General features: G+C 42.4%; 1 protein-coding gene across 1 annotated transcript in view; it reads left to right on the forward strand.

Annotated features, from left to right (window-relative positions):
- The window catches only part of HRC (histidine rich calcium binding protein), a 137479-nt gene that overhangs the window by 92451 nt on the left and 29945 nt on the right, over nucleotides 1-15083 (forward strand). The window contains exon 2 of the mRNA XM_086930189.1: nucleotides 11039-11109. Within this exon, the coding sequence (XP_086786315.1) occupies nucleotides 11039-11109 (71 nt within the window). The remainder of the gene's footprint in view (nucleotides 1-11038; nucleotides 11110-15083) is intronic.

Consider the following 15083-nt stretch of genomic DNA (forward strand, 5'->3'; position numbering starts at 1 on the left):
CACAAGAGTTGCTATGAGGGGTGATTCACTGGTTGACGCCGCCCGACCCCCGGGTTGTGGGCTTATAGGCCGTGTATACGAATTACCCAAGTAGGAAACAAGTATTGATACTGATCATGCAAGACGCTCATAAGTGTAAGATGTATATATGATATGGATCTGCAATAAAAACGGTTTTACAAAAAAAAAAAAAGAGGTATCAAGGATAGGTCTAAATCCATGGTTACTTCTAGGTTTCTAACCTATCGTTATGTTGTGTCAGGGGCCTCAAGTGCCTTAGGCCATATGGCCATAGGCTGGTAGATCTGTCATTGACCGCAGGTCATAATCTCTGTCATTGGAGTATTGTGCTTTAGATGGTTATTCATCATCCATGTTTTTATGGCACTAAGGCAGTCACTGAATTATGAATTATTGGAATCTTTGGGGCTATCCATTTAAAAAATGACTTGGGTGTCATCTGCATAGTTGTAACAGGTGAAGCTGTATGATTTATTCATATTTAGTGAGGGGGTTAGGTAGATATTGAATAATAGAGAGAATATGATTAAAGGTGGGCGGTTAACTCCCCTCCGCGTTCCATGAGGAGAGTGGAGTTCAGCAAAAAACTTTGACTCCACTGTGTAACAGAGTTTGCCCCCACCGCACACCATTACTGTGGCTGCCTTTTGATAGCAGAAGCTTCGCCACCTGCTCATGTGACACAGATCACATGCTCCTTTTTCCCCCCTCCCATCTGCCAGTCTCATCTATTAGCGCCTCTCCTGGCAGGCTGATGCTAAGCTCACATTGAAAGCTGAAATGGGCTGGGTGGCTTCCTTGCACCTATGGTGTTTAGCCCTTGTATCTCTGTGTGTTGACTCAGACTCACACTGTATCTTGTTCCTTACCTGTTCTTAAAGAAGGAAATTCCCCACCCCCAACCATGGCAGCCCAGAGCAGCATCGAGCGTTGTGCACTCGGTGCTGCTCTAACTCTCTCTACCCCCCTTGACCTCCCGTCCTATACTCATGTTCTGGTGCCCCCATCATGTGCAGTGTCGGTGACAGCCCGGCCTCTGTAACCATACGTGCCTGATATCTTGCGCTGACACTCCTAATATCTGGGGCTGGGAGTGAGCTTTTGGGATGGGATGCTTTTTTTCATTCATCTGGAATTGGGAGTGAGCTAAGGAAGAAAACAACATGCCGGCGTCCACTGTTTCTGCTGGGCGAGCCGCCTCCTTTTCTTCCCCTCTTTCACCCAGCTCAACTCCAACCAATAGGGCAGTCCGATGGCAGCTCAGCCCAGCCACAACCACCAGGACTCAGGGGAAGAGGACAACGGCAGAACCTGAGGTAAAAACACACCTCTATCTGGTTTTATAAGTTGACAGCAGAGGCGCGCACTCTTGTGCAGCATATTAGGCTCTTGCCTGGCTGACAACTGGCAGGCTCGAACCCTCCTCGACACCTGTCTGAAGTTGCGTCCAACTGAGGGAGGGGAGGATCAATCAATCAATCAATCATAACATTTGTAAAGTGCACTACTCACCCGTGAGGGTCTCAAGGTGCTGAGGGGAGGTGTGCTGCTACTGCTCGAATATCCAGGTCTTGAGTAGCCTCCTGAAGCCTGTGGTTTATTATGGGTAGAGGTGGGAGAGTGGAGCAGCTCCGCCCGCTCCACGGAATTCTGTGTAGTGCAACTTTGCGATCTCTGCCCATCCTTAAATATGATGGATCCCTGAGGAATGGCACAGTGCTGTGGTGGTGATGTGCAAGTAGGCGGACAACACTTTGTCTGTCTGTATCTCACACACAAACAAACTGTAGAAGAAGCAATCCATTTTAAAGCATTTTCACAGATTCTAATATCTTGAAATCTTTTCGGTAGCGTATGGTGGTGGACAGTGTCAAATGCAGCTAATAAATCCAGAACTATTAAGGCAGCTTCTCCATTTTTGTCCACTGTGAGTTTTAGATCACCCCAGATTGATATAATGGATGATTCTGTTTCCTAAGAATGGACCATTTGATATGGACCTGTAGTTTGCTGGGTCAGGTAGGTTTCCTTCTGTGGTGGTTAGGTCATGTCTTGTTGTTCGAGGTCTCCTACAGATAGTTTTTAATCTTTGTAATTTTTTAGATCAATTTATGGGACACTTTTCATAAAAGTCTTGTGATTGTGGTGTTTCTGTGTTTAAGCACTCTGAATTGTGGTATTCTGTTAGAATGTTATGGAGTTCTTTAGAAGGGCAATAAGCTTCAGTTATGAGAGTGGAGTAGTGGTGTCTTTTGTGGGTCTGTAGGGGGTTTGTTGTAGATATTTTTTGCTATCTTTGAATTGTTGCTATTGTTAGGTGTGTAGATCTTGAAGGTAATGCTGTTGTGGATGTTCAAGCTTACAGAGATGTTGTGTGTAACTTTGGCTTGCCCTCAGGATGCAAGTATAACATCTAGTGTATGACATTCACAGTTAGTTGGCCAAAAAATGATTGGTGTAGGTTGAAGGCTTCAAGATTGGTTGTGACAGATGCTTAGAGTCTTATTGTCAAACCATATGTTTAGGTCTCCTAGAATGTATAGGTTTAAGTGGTCCATATGGGTGCTGGTTGCTCTATCAAGTAGGACATCTTTAAAGTAGGCTTTGCTGTGTGATGGTCTATATATTTAGAGCAAGGAATACATAATATAAGGAGTAGGGTGACATCTTATCATCAAGGAATCACAACCATTCATGGTGAGGTTTTCAATAATTATTTACAGTGTTTTTATGGACAACAGCTAGGCCGCCTCCCCTTTTGCCATAACAAATTTTTGCTATTGATATGAAAATCAGGAGGAATGGCTATGTGGCATGTGGGTGCGGAATCTTCACTAAGTTGTGTTTCTGTAATGAAGGTGAGATCTGGTGTTGTTTCTGAGAGTAGGTCAAAGATGTTACAGCACTTTTTGTTCATGGATCTTGCATTGAAGAGTAAGCATTTTAGTTGTTGTGTTTCTTTCTTCTTCATGTCCTGTAATAGGGTGGAGGTGAAAGGGGATAAGGTATTTTGAGTTGTATGGTTTGAGGGTGTATTGTGCTGTTGGTGGAGTTGGAAGCAGAGTTGTTTAGTTACAGAAGTGAGGACTTTGAGAAATGTATGTATTGTATTAAACAGCAACATTCATGCTGACTTTACTACACCTTTGTGGGGTGCAGACGTGCTTTCCTATATGGGTAGCATGCAACAGCGTGTAGAATGTGTGGCTGGAAGAATGTTGTTTTTGTTTTGATCCAATGTAGAAAGTGTTTCCACGTTTCAAGTGAGGCCCACTGTGGTGTGCTTCTAATGATATTGGACGCAGCACTTATCAGAGTGACGGATGAAGAAGTGTGAGAGAGTGGCACGCAGTTAATGGTTTTTAGTAGCTAGCAGCTTTGAGCAGCTGTATAGGTCTCTATAGTTGGTGTTTGTTATGTTCATAGTCCATACTGGCTTGTCCATTTTGAGATATCTTGTTTAAAGTCTATAGTTCTGAGCAGGCATAAGTTAGAGGGAGACGTAGTGGCGAAATCTGCTGGGATGGACTTTGATTATATCATCCCAAATCTGACTATCACTGTTGGCTTCTCGTGTTGGGTCACGGTGTTGTAACTTCTGTATTTTCTGATTATTTGTGTAAAGTGTGAGAGGTTGTAGTGGGAAGGTACAATTAGGGAACCTTGTGTTCATATGTTCGAGCCTTCCCTTGATTTTTAGTTTCCACCAGGCAAGCGACATAGTGTATGTCGGTTATTTGGGTTGTGGGTATTAAATGTATGTATCATTTGTGATATATTGTGTAGAATTGGTGGTGTGGTTGCATTTGTTTGGGAAAAGTCAGATAGTTGATAGGGAGATTTATTAGTAGCTAAAGTTATCAAGTGTTTGTATATGAGTGGGGTTTAATTAGTATAGGGGGAGTTTTAGGGATTATTATTTCATAAAGATTTTGTAAGTGAGAGGTTGCTTGCCTGTAATTCCTATGGTTGAGATGCAGAGTTTCTGGCTCATACTCATCTGTATTGTGGCAGTCTGGCGTTGTATTCATCTGGCAGTGTGTTTCTTGGCAATTGCGCAGTGTGGCTCTCTAGCAGCCTGGTCCTATAAAGCAACACTTTCAATGTTATTGTTAATGTTTAGGTTCTGTTGGATGCCACTGCCTTTCAACATCAAGGATCTTTCAAATTCATGATCCTTCTCAGCATTGAAACCCCTGTAAGGATTGCCGGCTCTCTCATAGTATAGAGAAATCACTCTGATGGTCATGGGCCTCCTCTCATGAGTTTCCACTCCATGTCATGGGTCTTAAACAACGATGAGGCTCAAATCCTTGGCCTCACTAGACGTAGAAGACCCCTCTCGATGTTGAGAGCCAAGGTAAACTGTTGACCAACTAGCCCTGTACTGGCTATCCCTTTTTATCCTTAGTCCAGTCGAGAAAGCCATTTTTCTAACGAGGAAAACTATTGCATAGCACAAAATTATTGTTGAAATCTTAAATAAATTCAAACTGATTTTCATTGTGGTTTGATTTTTGCAAAAAATAGAGTCTCTGTTGGGCTTGGGAAAACACAGACTTATTTTAACCCCTAGCGCCAAAAACAAAAGAGAATAGAAATAACACTGGATAAAGATGCAAACTGGGCCATAAAAAAAACTGTGAAGAAATTGCTGAGGGTGCATCACTGTGTTCACGGATCCTAGTCACAGATTCACAAAATGAACAACTTTTGACTACTGCCGCATTTTCTAACATTGGGCGTGGGGTCTTTTGCCGAACACAGCTTGGACTATTGAATTTTCTTTGAGTTGCTGCGCTTAAGTATTGTGAGCATCACTTTTATACACATCAATAACACATGGTTTTGGACAACTCGGGGACTCTACTCTACATAAGTGTTCCTATTAGATGGCTGCTGTCTTTGCCAGAATCCACATTACTTACCTTGTTTGGATTTTTTTTGCCATGAATGATGCTCTGATGAAGCCCGTGATTGGGCGTAACGCGTTGGCATGTCAGTCAGTCAACAAAGCTTTATTTCGATATAAAATATCTTAAAAGCATTATTACAATTAAAAACACATTTCATAATAATTATGGTTAAAAAGGAAAATTGCATTAACAATCGTTTTTACAATGGAATAGTAAAAGTGTATTAAACTATAACAGCTTTGATAAAATTTTAAAATGGATAATAGTGCACCAACTAAGAAATTTTGCCACCCCACAGGCTAAGGTTGTATTTGCATCTGTTTGGAGAATTCTAAGAGCAGTAGAGTGATTCCTAATTTCTACCTGCCGACAAATGGGTCTTAGCCACTTTCGTCTAGGTTTGGTGTAAGCCGGGCATACAAAGAAAAGGTGTGGAATATTTTCAACTACACCTACACAGTGTGGGTAATTAGGGGACGTTTGATGAGGAGGCTTCCATTTGCTTGTACCTTCATGAAAGGAAGAGTGCCCATTCTAAACTGAATATAAAGGGCCCTATCTCTCGGTTTCTGAATAAAATCTAGAAAGGGCTACAGCCGAGGCACCTGCTTGTGCTGGCGGAACTCGTCAGTCAGTCTGCCCAAATTGGGGTCTCTATGCTCCTGGCTATCAATCCATGCCCAAAACGCTCTCTTGGTTTCTGCCTTGGTCAACGAGACCACTGACTCCCATACAGTTTTAAGGCCAGTGACCAAGAGGAGCCTTTTTAGATTTACTAGCCAACCAATCTTATGGGATCCCTGGAGATTCATTACTTCTCTTAGGCCGTCGGCATATCTAGATAGCTCAGGGGTGCGCCATAGCCGAGCCCAATAAAGGAGGGGGCGCAAAGTAATTAAATCCTTGATTGAGCGACGACCCAAATCACTCAAGAGTGGCTTGGTGGGGGTTCCCCTGGAGAGCAAGGTCAGCTCTCTAAAAAAATTGTTTTCTGCTGTGACAAGCACGTCTACGCTGCCAAAGCCCCAGAGTTCGGCTCCATATAGTGCACAGCCTACGGCCCTTGAAGCGTAGATCTCAAGGGCAGGGGCAATAGGCCTAGAGGTTGAGGCACGGTGTTACCTCCCTATCACCCCCACAGCCCGCTTATAGCTTAAAGCCATTTTGTCAATATGTGGTTGCCATCTCAGTTTGTCCGAGATTCTAATCCCCAAATAGTCAAAAATGTTGACACGCTCTAGGGGCACCCCATCAAATACAAGGGTGGATTTGGCCGACCTACTAGGGTTAAAATAAAGGAGCTTCGTTTTAGAAGTGTTAGTTGCTAAGCCCCTCAGTTTGCAAAAAAGGCAAAACCGATCCAGTAATTTCTGTAATCCTGCAGGGTTTTTCGATATTAACAATGTGTTGTCCGCAAAAAGTAAAGCGGGGACGTTGTCACCCGCCAGAACGGGAGCGTCGGCATTAATTTCCAATAGAAAGGATACCACCCCATTCACAAATAGCGTGAATAGGGTTGGAGCCAGTACGCAACCCTGGCGGACACCTCTATTGACAGGAATTTTACCTGTTTTTTGTTCCTGCGTACCCCATCTAATGCGAGCATAATTTCCATCGTGCATGCGGACCTCGGGGTTCAAGATGGGCGGGGGGAAACCCCATCTCCTGCAAGACCAACCATAGGCGGGCTCGAGGGACCAGGTCAAAGGCGGCCTTCAAGTCGATAAATGCAAGATAAAGACTGCCCTTGACAATGGTTACCACCTTCAAGTGAAGAAGTGCCAGCCTGAAGGCCTGGTCTATTGTGCTTGTGCATGCCCTGAACCCTGCCTGAAATTGCGAGATAATATTATTCTCCTCAGCCCAGCAAAGGATCCTCTCTGGGAGGAAACTGCCAACCACCTTCTGACCAGCATCAATAAGGCTTATTGGGCGATAGTTGGCAGGGTCCCTGCTAGACCCTTTCTTTTAAATAGGGATTACTTCCGCCCCTTTCCAGGAGTTTGGGACTGGAGATCCTTCCAGCAGAGCATTAATCAGGAATACAAAATATGTAGCCCATTGCTCGGCATTAGCTCGAAATAAGTCACCCGGTAAACCGTCTTGTCCCGGGGCCTTCGCTGGAACGATCTTATTTATAGCAGCCACCACCTCATTTTTCCCTATGGGGTCATAGGAGACTAGGGAGATCGGAGTAGATATCACAGAGCAACTCATCTCCCGCATAGAGTCTCTTAAAATGATCAAACCACTCCCCATCGGTAATATGATTAGGAATTTGGTCCGGGTCTCAACCATTGGATCTTCTTACCAGACCCCAAAAAAGCTCACCATTCTTAGACTGACTCGCTATCTTTAGGTTAGTCCAATGTGATTCCTCCCATGTAAAAAATAGAGTCTCTAATGGGCTGGGGAAAACACAGACTTATTTTAACCCCTATCGCCAGAAAACAAGTTTTAAACAAAAGAGAATAGAAATAACATTGAGTAAAGATGCAAACTGGGCCATAAAAAACTGAAGAAATTGCTGAGGGTGCATCACTGTGTTCACGGATCCTAGTCACAGATTCACAAAATGAACAACTTTTGACTACTGCCGTATTTTCTAACATTGGGCGTGGGGTCTTTTGCCGAACACAGCTTGGACTATTGGATTTCTTTTGAATTGCTGCGCTTAAGTATTGTGAGTATTGTGAGTATCACTGTAATACACATCACGAACACATGGTTTTGGACAACTCGGGGACTCTACTCTACATAAGTGTTTCTTTTAGATGGTTGCTGTCTTTGCCAGAATCCACATTACTTACCTTGTTTGGATTTTTTTTGCTTTGCAATGAATCATGCCCTGATGAATCCCGTGATAGGGCGTAACGCGTTGGCATGTTCTCTTGTTTATATTATATAAGAAGAAGAATAAAGAACATAAAGGATAAAGGATAAAGAGCTTCTTAGCTGCATTGAAACCTTATTGGAGTTTTTCCTCTGAATAAGGGGGTGTATGCTTATGTAAACAGCTGTAAATGTAAATGCCATTTGTAAAGCGCACAGCTACCTCCAACGGAGGTGTCCCGGCGCTGTCCGTATACCGCTGTGGAACCCTTCCTGGTTTTTCCCTGTGGAATGTCTACTCCTGGGCACCCCTAGGTGAAGCCAGGCATCCCAGCGCTGTTGGGGCCGTTGTGGAGATTAAGCAAGCTATTGCATAGAGTTGCAAAGTGGGACCCATGATTAGAGTAGGCACCGAGGCGAGAATTATCAGGTCTGAGGAAATTGAGCCCGAGACCCGCCGAGGCAGGTATTTAACCCTGGTCCCGGACCAGACGTCTGCATCAGGGTCTGCCGCTCTAACCATTTGAGCCACACTTCTCCACACTTTTATTTTCCACACAGTTTATTTTCCATTTGTTCTCTTCATGAGAGGGAAAATCAAAAGGAGAATGTCACTACTGCTCTTCAATGTGTTATTAAATCCGTTGTTGATTTTTCAATAGGGATTTTTATATTTATTTACATGTTTAAAAAAAAAAATAGGATGAGGTTCCCTTAAAGTAGCCATTGTGTTTTCATAATTGGTTCAAATTAATTGGAGAGCATTGTCTGTATTTGTGAATATTAATTAAGAAATGGGAGAATGTGGGTCACACAGGAAATGGGTTTGCTAATTTCCCACTTTAATTGGCAATGTAGGAAAGTGGTAAGTTACCTGCCTGCTTGAAACCACCACAGAGGAAGGTGTGCGTTCGTACTAATTGCTTGCCTTACATTACAACACGTATTATTCTGGTAACTGCTCCTTTGCATCACAATATATAGTGCTCAACGTGATTTGCTTACTAGACTTCAATATACAGAATGCGATCTGCTAGTAGCTCCCTGCTCGCCAAAGTTTCAGAAAAGTGCCTTGTAGTAATTTAATACCCAAATACAGCAATAAGCAACTGAAAGATGACCAGTGAAACTTGTATGAATTTATTGACTGTACAATTAATTAAAATCCCTCCACAGTGAAACTTTGTGGAGGGATTTCCAGTGTGCATGAACACGTGTCACCATGTTCTCAGTAATTTTAGATCTATCTGCGCTAGAAACATTTTTTTTTCAAAATCTGGTGATTAGGCAGCAAATTAATTATGTGGCAAATGCGGAAAATCTATAAATATCTTATAAAAGCAGAGGTCATAGAATTGCATAATTCCAGTGACCCTTGCAATAACCAATACGATAGCTGAGTGTGTTAAGCACTCATTACTTATATTACCTGTATCATACAGGTCAAGGGTTATTTGGATTAATTGAAAATTCTGTAGGCCTTTCACCAGACGTTTTGCACACAGGAACAAGCATACTATACAATCTTTAACATTTAAAGTCTTTTACTTGGAGGTACAATGGTGAGAATCGGTGTTTTGAATAGTGTGATAAATGTAAACATCGACACTATTAGGAAGCATATTTAGGAATGCTTTTAATATAGCATAATATTAATAACTTGTTTTATATAGGACTTCTTCTAGTAATAGGCAATATATTTAATAGTTGTAAGTATTACTTAATTGCATTGTATTCAACATGCCAACCTACCTATATTCGAGGTTGTGACTTGAATTAGAGCAGCTGTAAGAAACGCAAGATAATGCAATGACCACCAGGTCACGGTGTACATATTTATACTACACGTGGATGGTGAAGGGGGTGGGATAAAGGTTTCATGGATGTCGAATACGCAATTGTGTTTAAAGTGAAAAAGAGTGATATTAAGTTGAGGTGGGTGGGTTTTCAGAGTAGAAAAGAGAATATGTCAAATGCTTCGATGCCAACAGACCTGATTTACATTTTTTAAGCTAAAAATGGCTTTATTTTGGCTGTCTCCTGTCTAAAATTGTATTTGATTCAATTGTCAAAAGAAAAGGTATTGCCACCCAATTTGCTTGTCAAAATCTCCCTCCTATTTTTAAAATGTTGGCGTGTATGCAAATAATCTAAGCCAAGAGGTATGCACAGGACTGTTGGTGTAGCAAAGAGCTGAAGATTGACAGAATGCGGGTAACATAATGTAATGAGGTTTTAGAGCTTGGAGAATAATATGGGTCCAGAAAAGCCGACTGAACATTTCGTCCTTTTACAGTTGATGAAAAGTGTACATATAGTCAGTGCTTAATTTGAGGCAGTGGTTTTCAGTGTTCGGCACCAGCACTTAATTGCTGGTACTTAATTGCCTGAACCTGCCCTTCTGACAGCTGCCACGTGGTGGCACTGTTTGTGTAATTTAAAGATGAGCAGAAAAACAATTGTTTGTCAATTCCATATACATTAACAACAACTATTATCTGCCACCCAAGCCATTCTTAACCCCTTGCCTGCAGGGTTAATTCCCCCGCTGTGCTGGGGGGCGCACACAGTGCCCCGGTGCTCATGACGAGCTCAGCTCATCATGAGCCACGGTGGCCGTGTGCTCATGACGAGCTGAGCTCGTCACGGCCACACCCGTTTCTTCAGAACGTTCAGCACAGCGGGGGAATTAGCCCCGCGTGCGAGATTTCTGACCGCTATGACGAGCTCAGCTCGTCATGAGCACACGGCCACCGTGGCTCATGAGCAGAGCTCGTCATGAGCATGGGAGGGGTTAAAGCGTTGGTGGCCTTGAACAGTCTGAATTGTCACACTTCAGGGTGGTGGTTAGTAGTTGTGTAAATACAGTGGCAATGTGTGGTGCAAACTGCGGTGGCCTCCTGAAGAGGGCTTTGGCACTTATTTTATTTTACAAATTAGACACTGATCATAGTAACACTTGTTCTCAAGTCATTTGCAAGACTGTGCCAGCAAACGCCACGTTAAAGCACAAGTTATTCATATCATTACTAAAAGCTCAGGGCAAACTTATGAGTAAGAATATTATTGTAGAGTCTTTATTAACAACTTGGACAGGCAGCAAACTCAGTCATAGGCAACGTGTCAAAAGGTCAATGTCACCCATTCTCAGAGATAATACTTATGTGAGATTCTTCTGCATGGTAGGATCTTCATTGATAGCCATAAAGGTTTGACTAGTCTGGCCCATTTGCTTAGTTAACATACTTTTTGGTTCTTTTTCAATCCAGATGACGATGATGATGATGATGAAGATGAATACAAAACAGGCTCACTCTGCAATTACTGTGCCTTCTGCAAGGTAGGACCACATTTCCAAATCTTATTTTCTTTTTTGTAGTGCCAGACTCTATGTGGAAGAAAAGTTATGAATCCCACTCAAAGTCACTTTGCCACATAGAACTTGTCTGTTGAACATTCATCGGTGTACACTAGCCCTGCCCGGCTGCCTCAAGATTTCATTATCCACAAACATGAAGATTAGGATTATAGGCTGGCTCTTCAACTGAACTGTAGAACCACCCCGCCCCCCACTCCCTAGCGCCTTGAGACCCTAACGGGTAATTAGCCAGGCTCTATAAGAATACTGATTGATTGATAGGCAGTGGTGCCAGAATAACAGAGGGAGCAATTAATGTTGGCTTCACAAACGACTTTGGTACATTTCTGCCCTAATTCGAGTGCTGGGCATCAGTCTGGTACTTTTGACAATGTTTCCAAAGGTGAGTGAACAATAGGCCTGCTTGTGGAACTGGGCCAGGTGTCTGCGGTGGGACTGAAGCATCTCTCTTCACAACCATCATGTCTCACACCACCTCCTATGAGCTACTCCTATGCCAAAGGCTGTCCTTCATTTTTCAACAAGACAAAGCTGCCTTCATTTTGATCATAAACTGCACTACATCAATACTATCTGCCGAAGACTTCCAAAAAGAAATACTTCTGAATTAAAAAAAAAAAAGAACAGAACTGCGTCTACATACTGGTCTAACAAAAACTTGCAGTCCCGAAGAAAGACATTTAGGAAGCTCTTGCGGAACTAAAGGAGACAGAAACCTTTCATCATTATCCAAAAAGACGCCTACTGGAAGCCTTTGCATATCTACAAATCAAATTCCAGATTTCCCACCACCATCATGTAGGATAAGTCACCAGTCACTCACTAACAGTCTCACCAGAAGATATGCTACTAAAGCACACAGGCAGCACTTTCCGGAGTCTCTTGATACATATTTGACACTCTGTGCTAGAAAGAAAAACACCCCTTCTTCTGTAAGGCTCCCAAAACCGGTGTATGCCTGGAGTAGCTAAGGCCTTTTGATTTTACTAAAATGATGCATCTGATACACCTACTTACAGGGGCTGTCAGCCAGCACTCTTCCATGCATTATCTGTGTGTCATTCACATTTAAAAACAGTTTTAAATGGCCGCCTCTGCTTGCGCATAAATGAATCCCATCTTTATGATGGTTTTATATGGTCTCGTGAATGTTGGAATACTTTCATTACTGCTGCTGGACACAGCACTGACTTGGCAGGCTCCCTATCTGCCTGTGGTGGCCGCGCAATGCATGTCGGGGCGGTGCTTGCACGTGCAGCATGCTGGCGCAGCAGCAATGAGGAAACAAGATGGCTGCTGTTATTTCCACCTCTCCTGGGCGGCCTGACAGCGGCTCTGTGTAGTATTTAAAGAAATCGTCTACACATAGTTTCATATGATGAAGAAGGTACTTTATTAGGAGCGCTGGAGATAACGTTGGTGTTGCCAGTTCAGCCAGCAGACAACTGACAGGTAGAGAACACAGCTATGTCATGGGGCATAGCAACACTAGAACCAGCAATAGAACATTACAATTAAAGCACCAGAACAAACTACTGTAGCACTATATCATGAATTATTATAAGAATACAACACTGCTACAGTGCGTAAGGGGTCACATAACTTCTACGGCAGTCATTAAGCGCCCAGAGACATTGTCATGAAGCAGTACTAATAGTCTCCAATCAGACTTGAAGATCACAGCAGACACAGCAGTGTGGCCTTCACTGCCTCGTTGCTGCCAGGTTCAGCAATAGAGGCAGGCCCGGCGTACTTTCAGCGGCCATACCCCCAGATTCATCATTGTCATGTTTTGAGAGTCCTTAATAGCGATTATTAAGGAATCGCTATTAAAGACTCGCAAAACGTGATTCATGTAGAAATCGCAATATTTATTGCGATTTCTACAGCTTCCTTTAATCGCAAATAAGGAATGACTCCCTAAAGGCCCATAGGAATGAATGGGGAGTCATTCCTTATTTGCGATTAGCAAATAGCGATTCGTAAATAAGGATGCAATTTCAAGGGTGCCAGGGTGTCCAAAGGACACCCTGTAGCACCCCTGAAATGGTAATGTACACGGATATATGATGTTACAACACGGACTGTAACAACGCATACCGTTACAACGCATCTTTTACAACGCGGATACTGTTACAACTCATGTATTTACAACGCATTTTTTTACAACGCAGGTACCTTTACAACGCATACCATTACAATGTAAGTATTGGTAAGTATATATTAATATTAATATTATAATCGTAAATTAATTTTCTAAAATATAATTTAATGTAATTTAATTTAATTTAATTTCAATTAAATAATTTAATTTAAAATTAATTTTACTTTATTTTTACCCTGTACCCCTGTACCCCAAAAACTAAAAACTGACCCTGAACCCTAAAAATACCCCTTTACCCAAAAACTAAAAACTGACCCTGAACCCTAAAAATACCCCTTTACCCAAAAACTAAAAACTGACCCTGAACCCTAAAAATACCCCTTTACCCAAAAACTGAAAACTGACCCTGAACCCTAAAAATACCCCTTTACCCAAAAACTGAAAACAGACCCTGAACCCTAAAAATACCCCTTTACCCAAAAACTAAAAACTGACCCTGAACCCTAAAAATACCTCTTTACCCAAAAACTAAAAACTGACCCTGAACCCTAAAAATACCCCTTTACCCAAAAACTGAAAACTGACCCTGAACCCTAAAAATACCCCTTTACCCAAAAACTAAAAACTAACCCTGAACCCTAAAAATACCCCTTTACCCAAAAACTAAAAACTGACCCTGAACCCTAAAAATACCCCTTTACCCAAAAACTGAAAACTGACCCTGAACCCTAAAAATACCCCTTTACCCAAAAACTGAAAACCGACCCTGAACCCTAAAAATACCCCTTTACCCAAAAACTGAAAACTGACCCTGAACCCTAAAAATACCCCTTTACCCAAAAACTAAAAACTGACCCTTCACCCTAAAAATACCCCTTCACCCTAAAACCCCAAACTGACCCTAAACCCTAAAAATACCCCTTTACCCCAAACATATAACATTTAAAATATAATTATATACTTACCAATACTTACGTTGTAATGGTATGCGTTGTAAAGGTACCTGCGTTGTAAAAAAATGCGTTGTAAAAACATAAGTTGTAACAGTATCTGCGTTGTAATAGATGCGTTGTAACAGTATCGCGTTGTAAAAAATGCGTTGTAACAGGTGCATACCATGTACACAGGTGTTGCGCACACACATGTCCAAAGGACATGTGTGTGTGTAAAATACAACTTAGAAAAATGCACTAAAGTGCATTTTTCTAAGTTTCCGCTATTTACTACGTAGTTACACTTCGCGGTAAATAGCGGCCCCAGATTGCGAATTCGCAATTTTAAAATGGTTCATGAATTGCATTTAAGGAATCTCAAATTGAGATACCTTAAATGCAATCATTCACAATTTAGCGATTTTTAGAATTGCGATTTTTGCATTTGGGATGATGAATCCCAAATGCAAAAATAGCGCTCGCAAAGGGCCAGATTCTCAGAATCTGGCCCTTTGCGAGCCGATTTCGGCTTCATGAATCTGGCTGATAGTGACTAGCGTTGGTACTTAGGTACGGACCAGAGTTGAGATGTGAGGTACCGGTACTACAGTAATGTAACGTGATGGTTTCCCGAGATGTATGTCACCTGTGCCGGCCTGCCGTAACCAAATAAAGACACTAGTCCTGCCACGTGCATTTAGCCCCATCAACTTCTTCCCCGTTGAAGGTGAGTGGAGTTCCAAGAGTCTGCAGCAAACAGAGGGGCAGATTTACAAGCCCCTTGCGCCACTTTTGCGTCACATTTCCCATGTTAAAAGTGACGCAAAAGTGCCGCAAGGGGCTTGTAAATCTGCCCCAGAGAGTGAACCGGCCTGAGGGCGAGGATAGATGCCATGTGT

This window comes from Lissotriton vulgaris, chromosome 7 (assembly GCF_964263255.1).
Source record: "Lissotriton vulgaris chromosome 7, aLisVul1.2, whole genome shotgun sequence".
Classification (NCBI taxonomy): Eukaryota; Metazoa; Chordata; class Amphibia; order Caudata; family Salamandridae; genus Lissotriton; species Lissotriton vulgaris.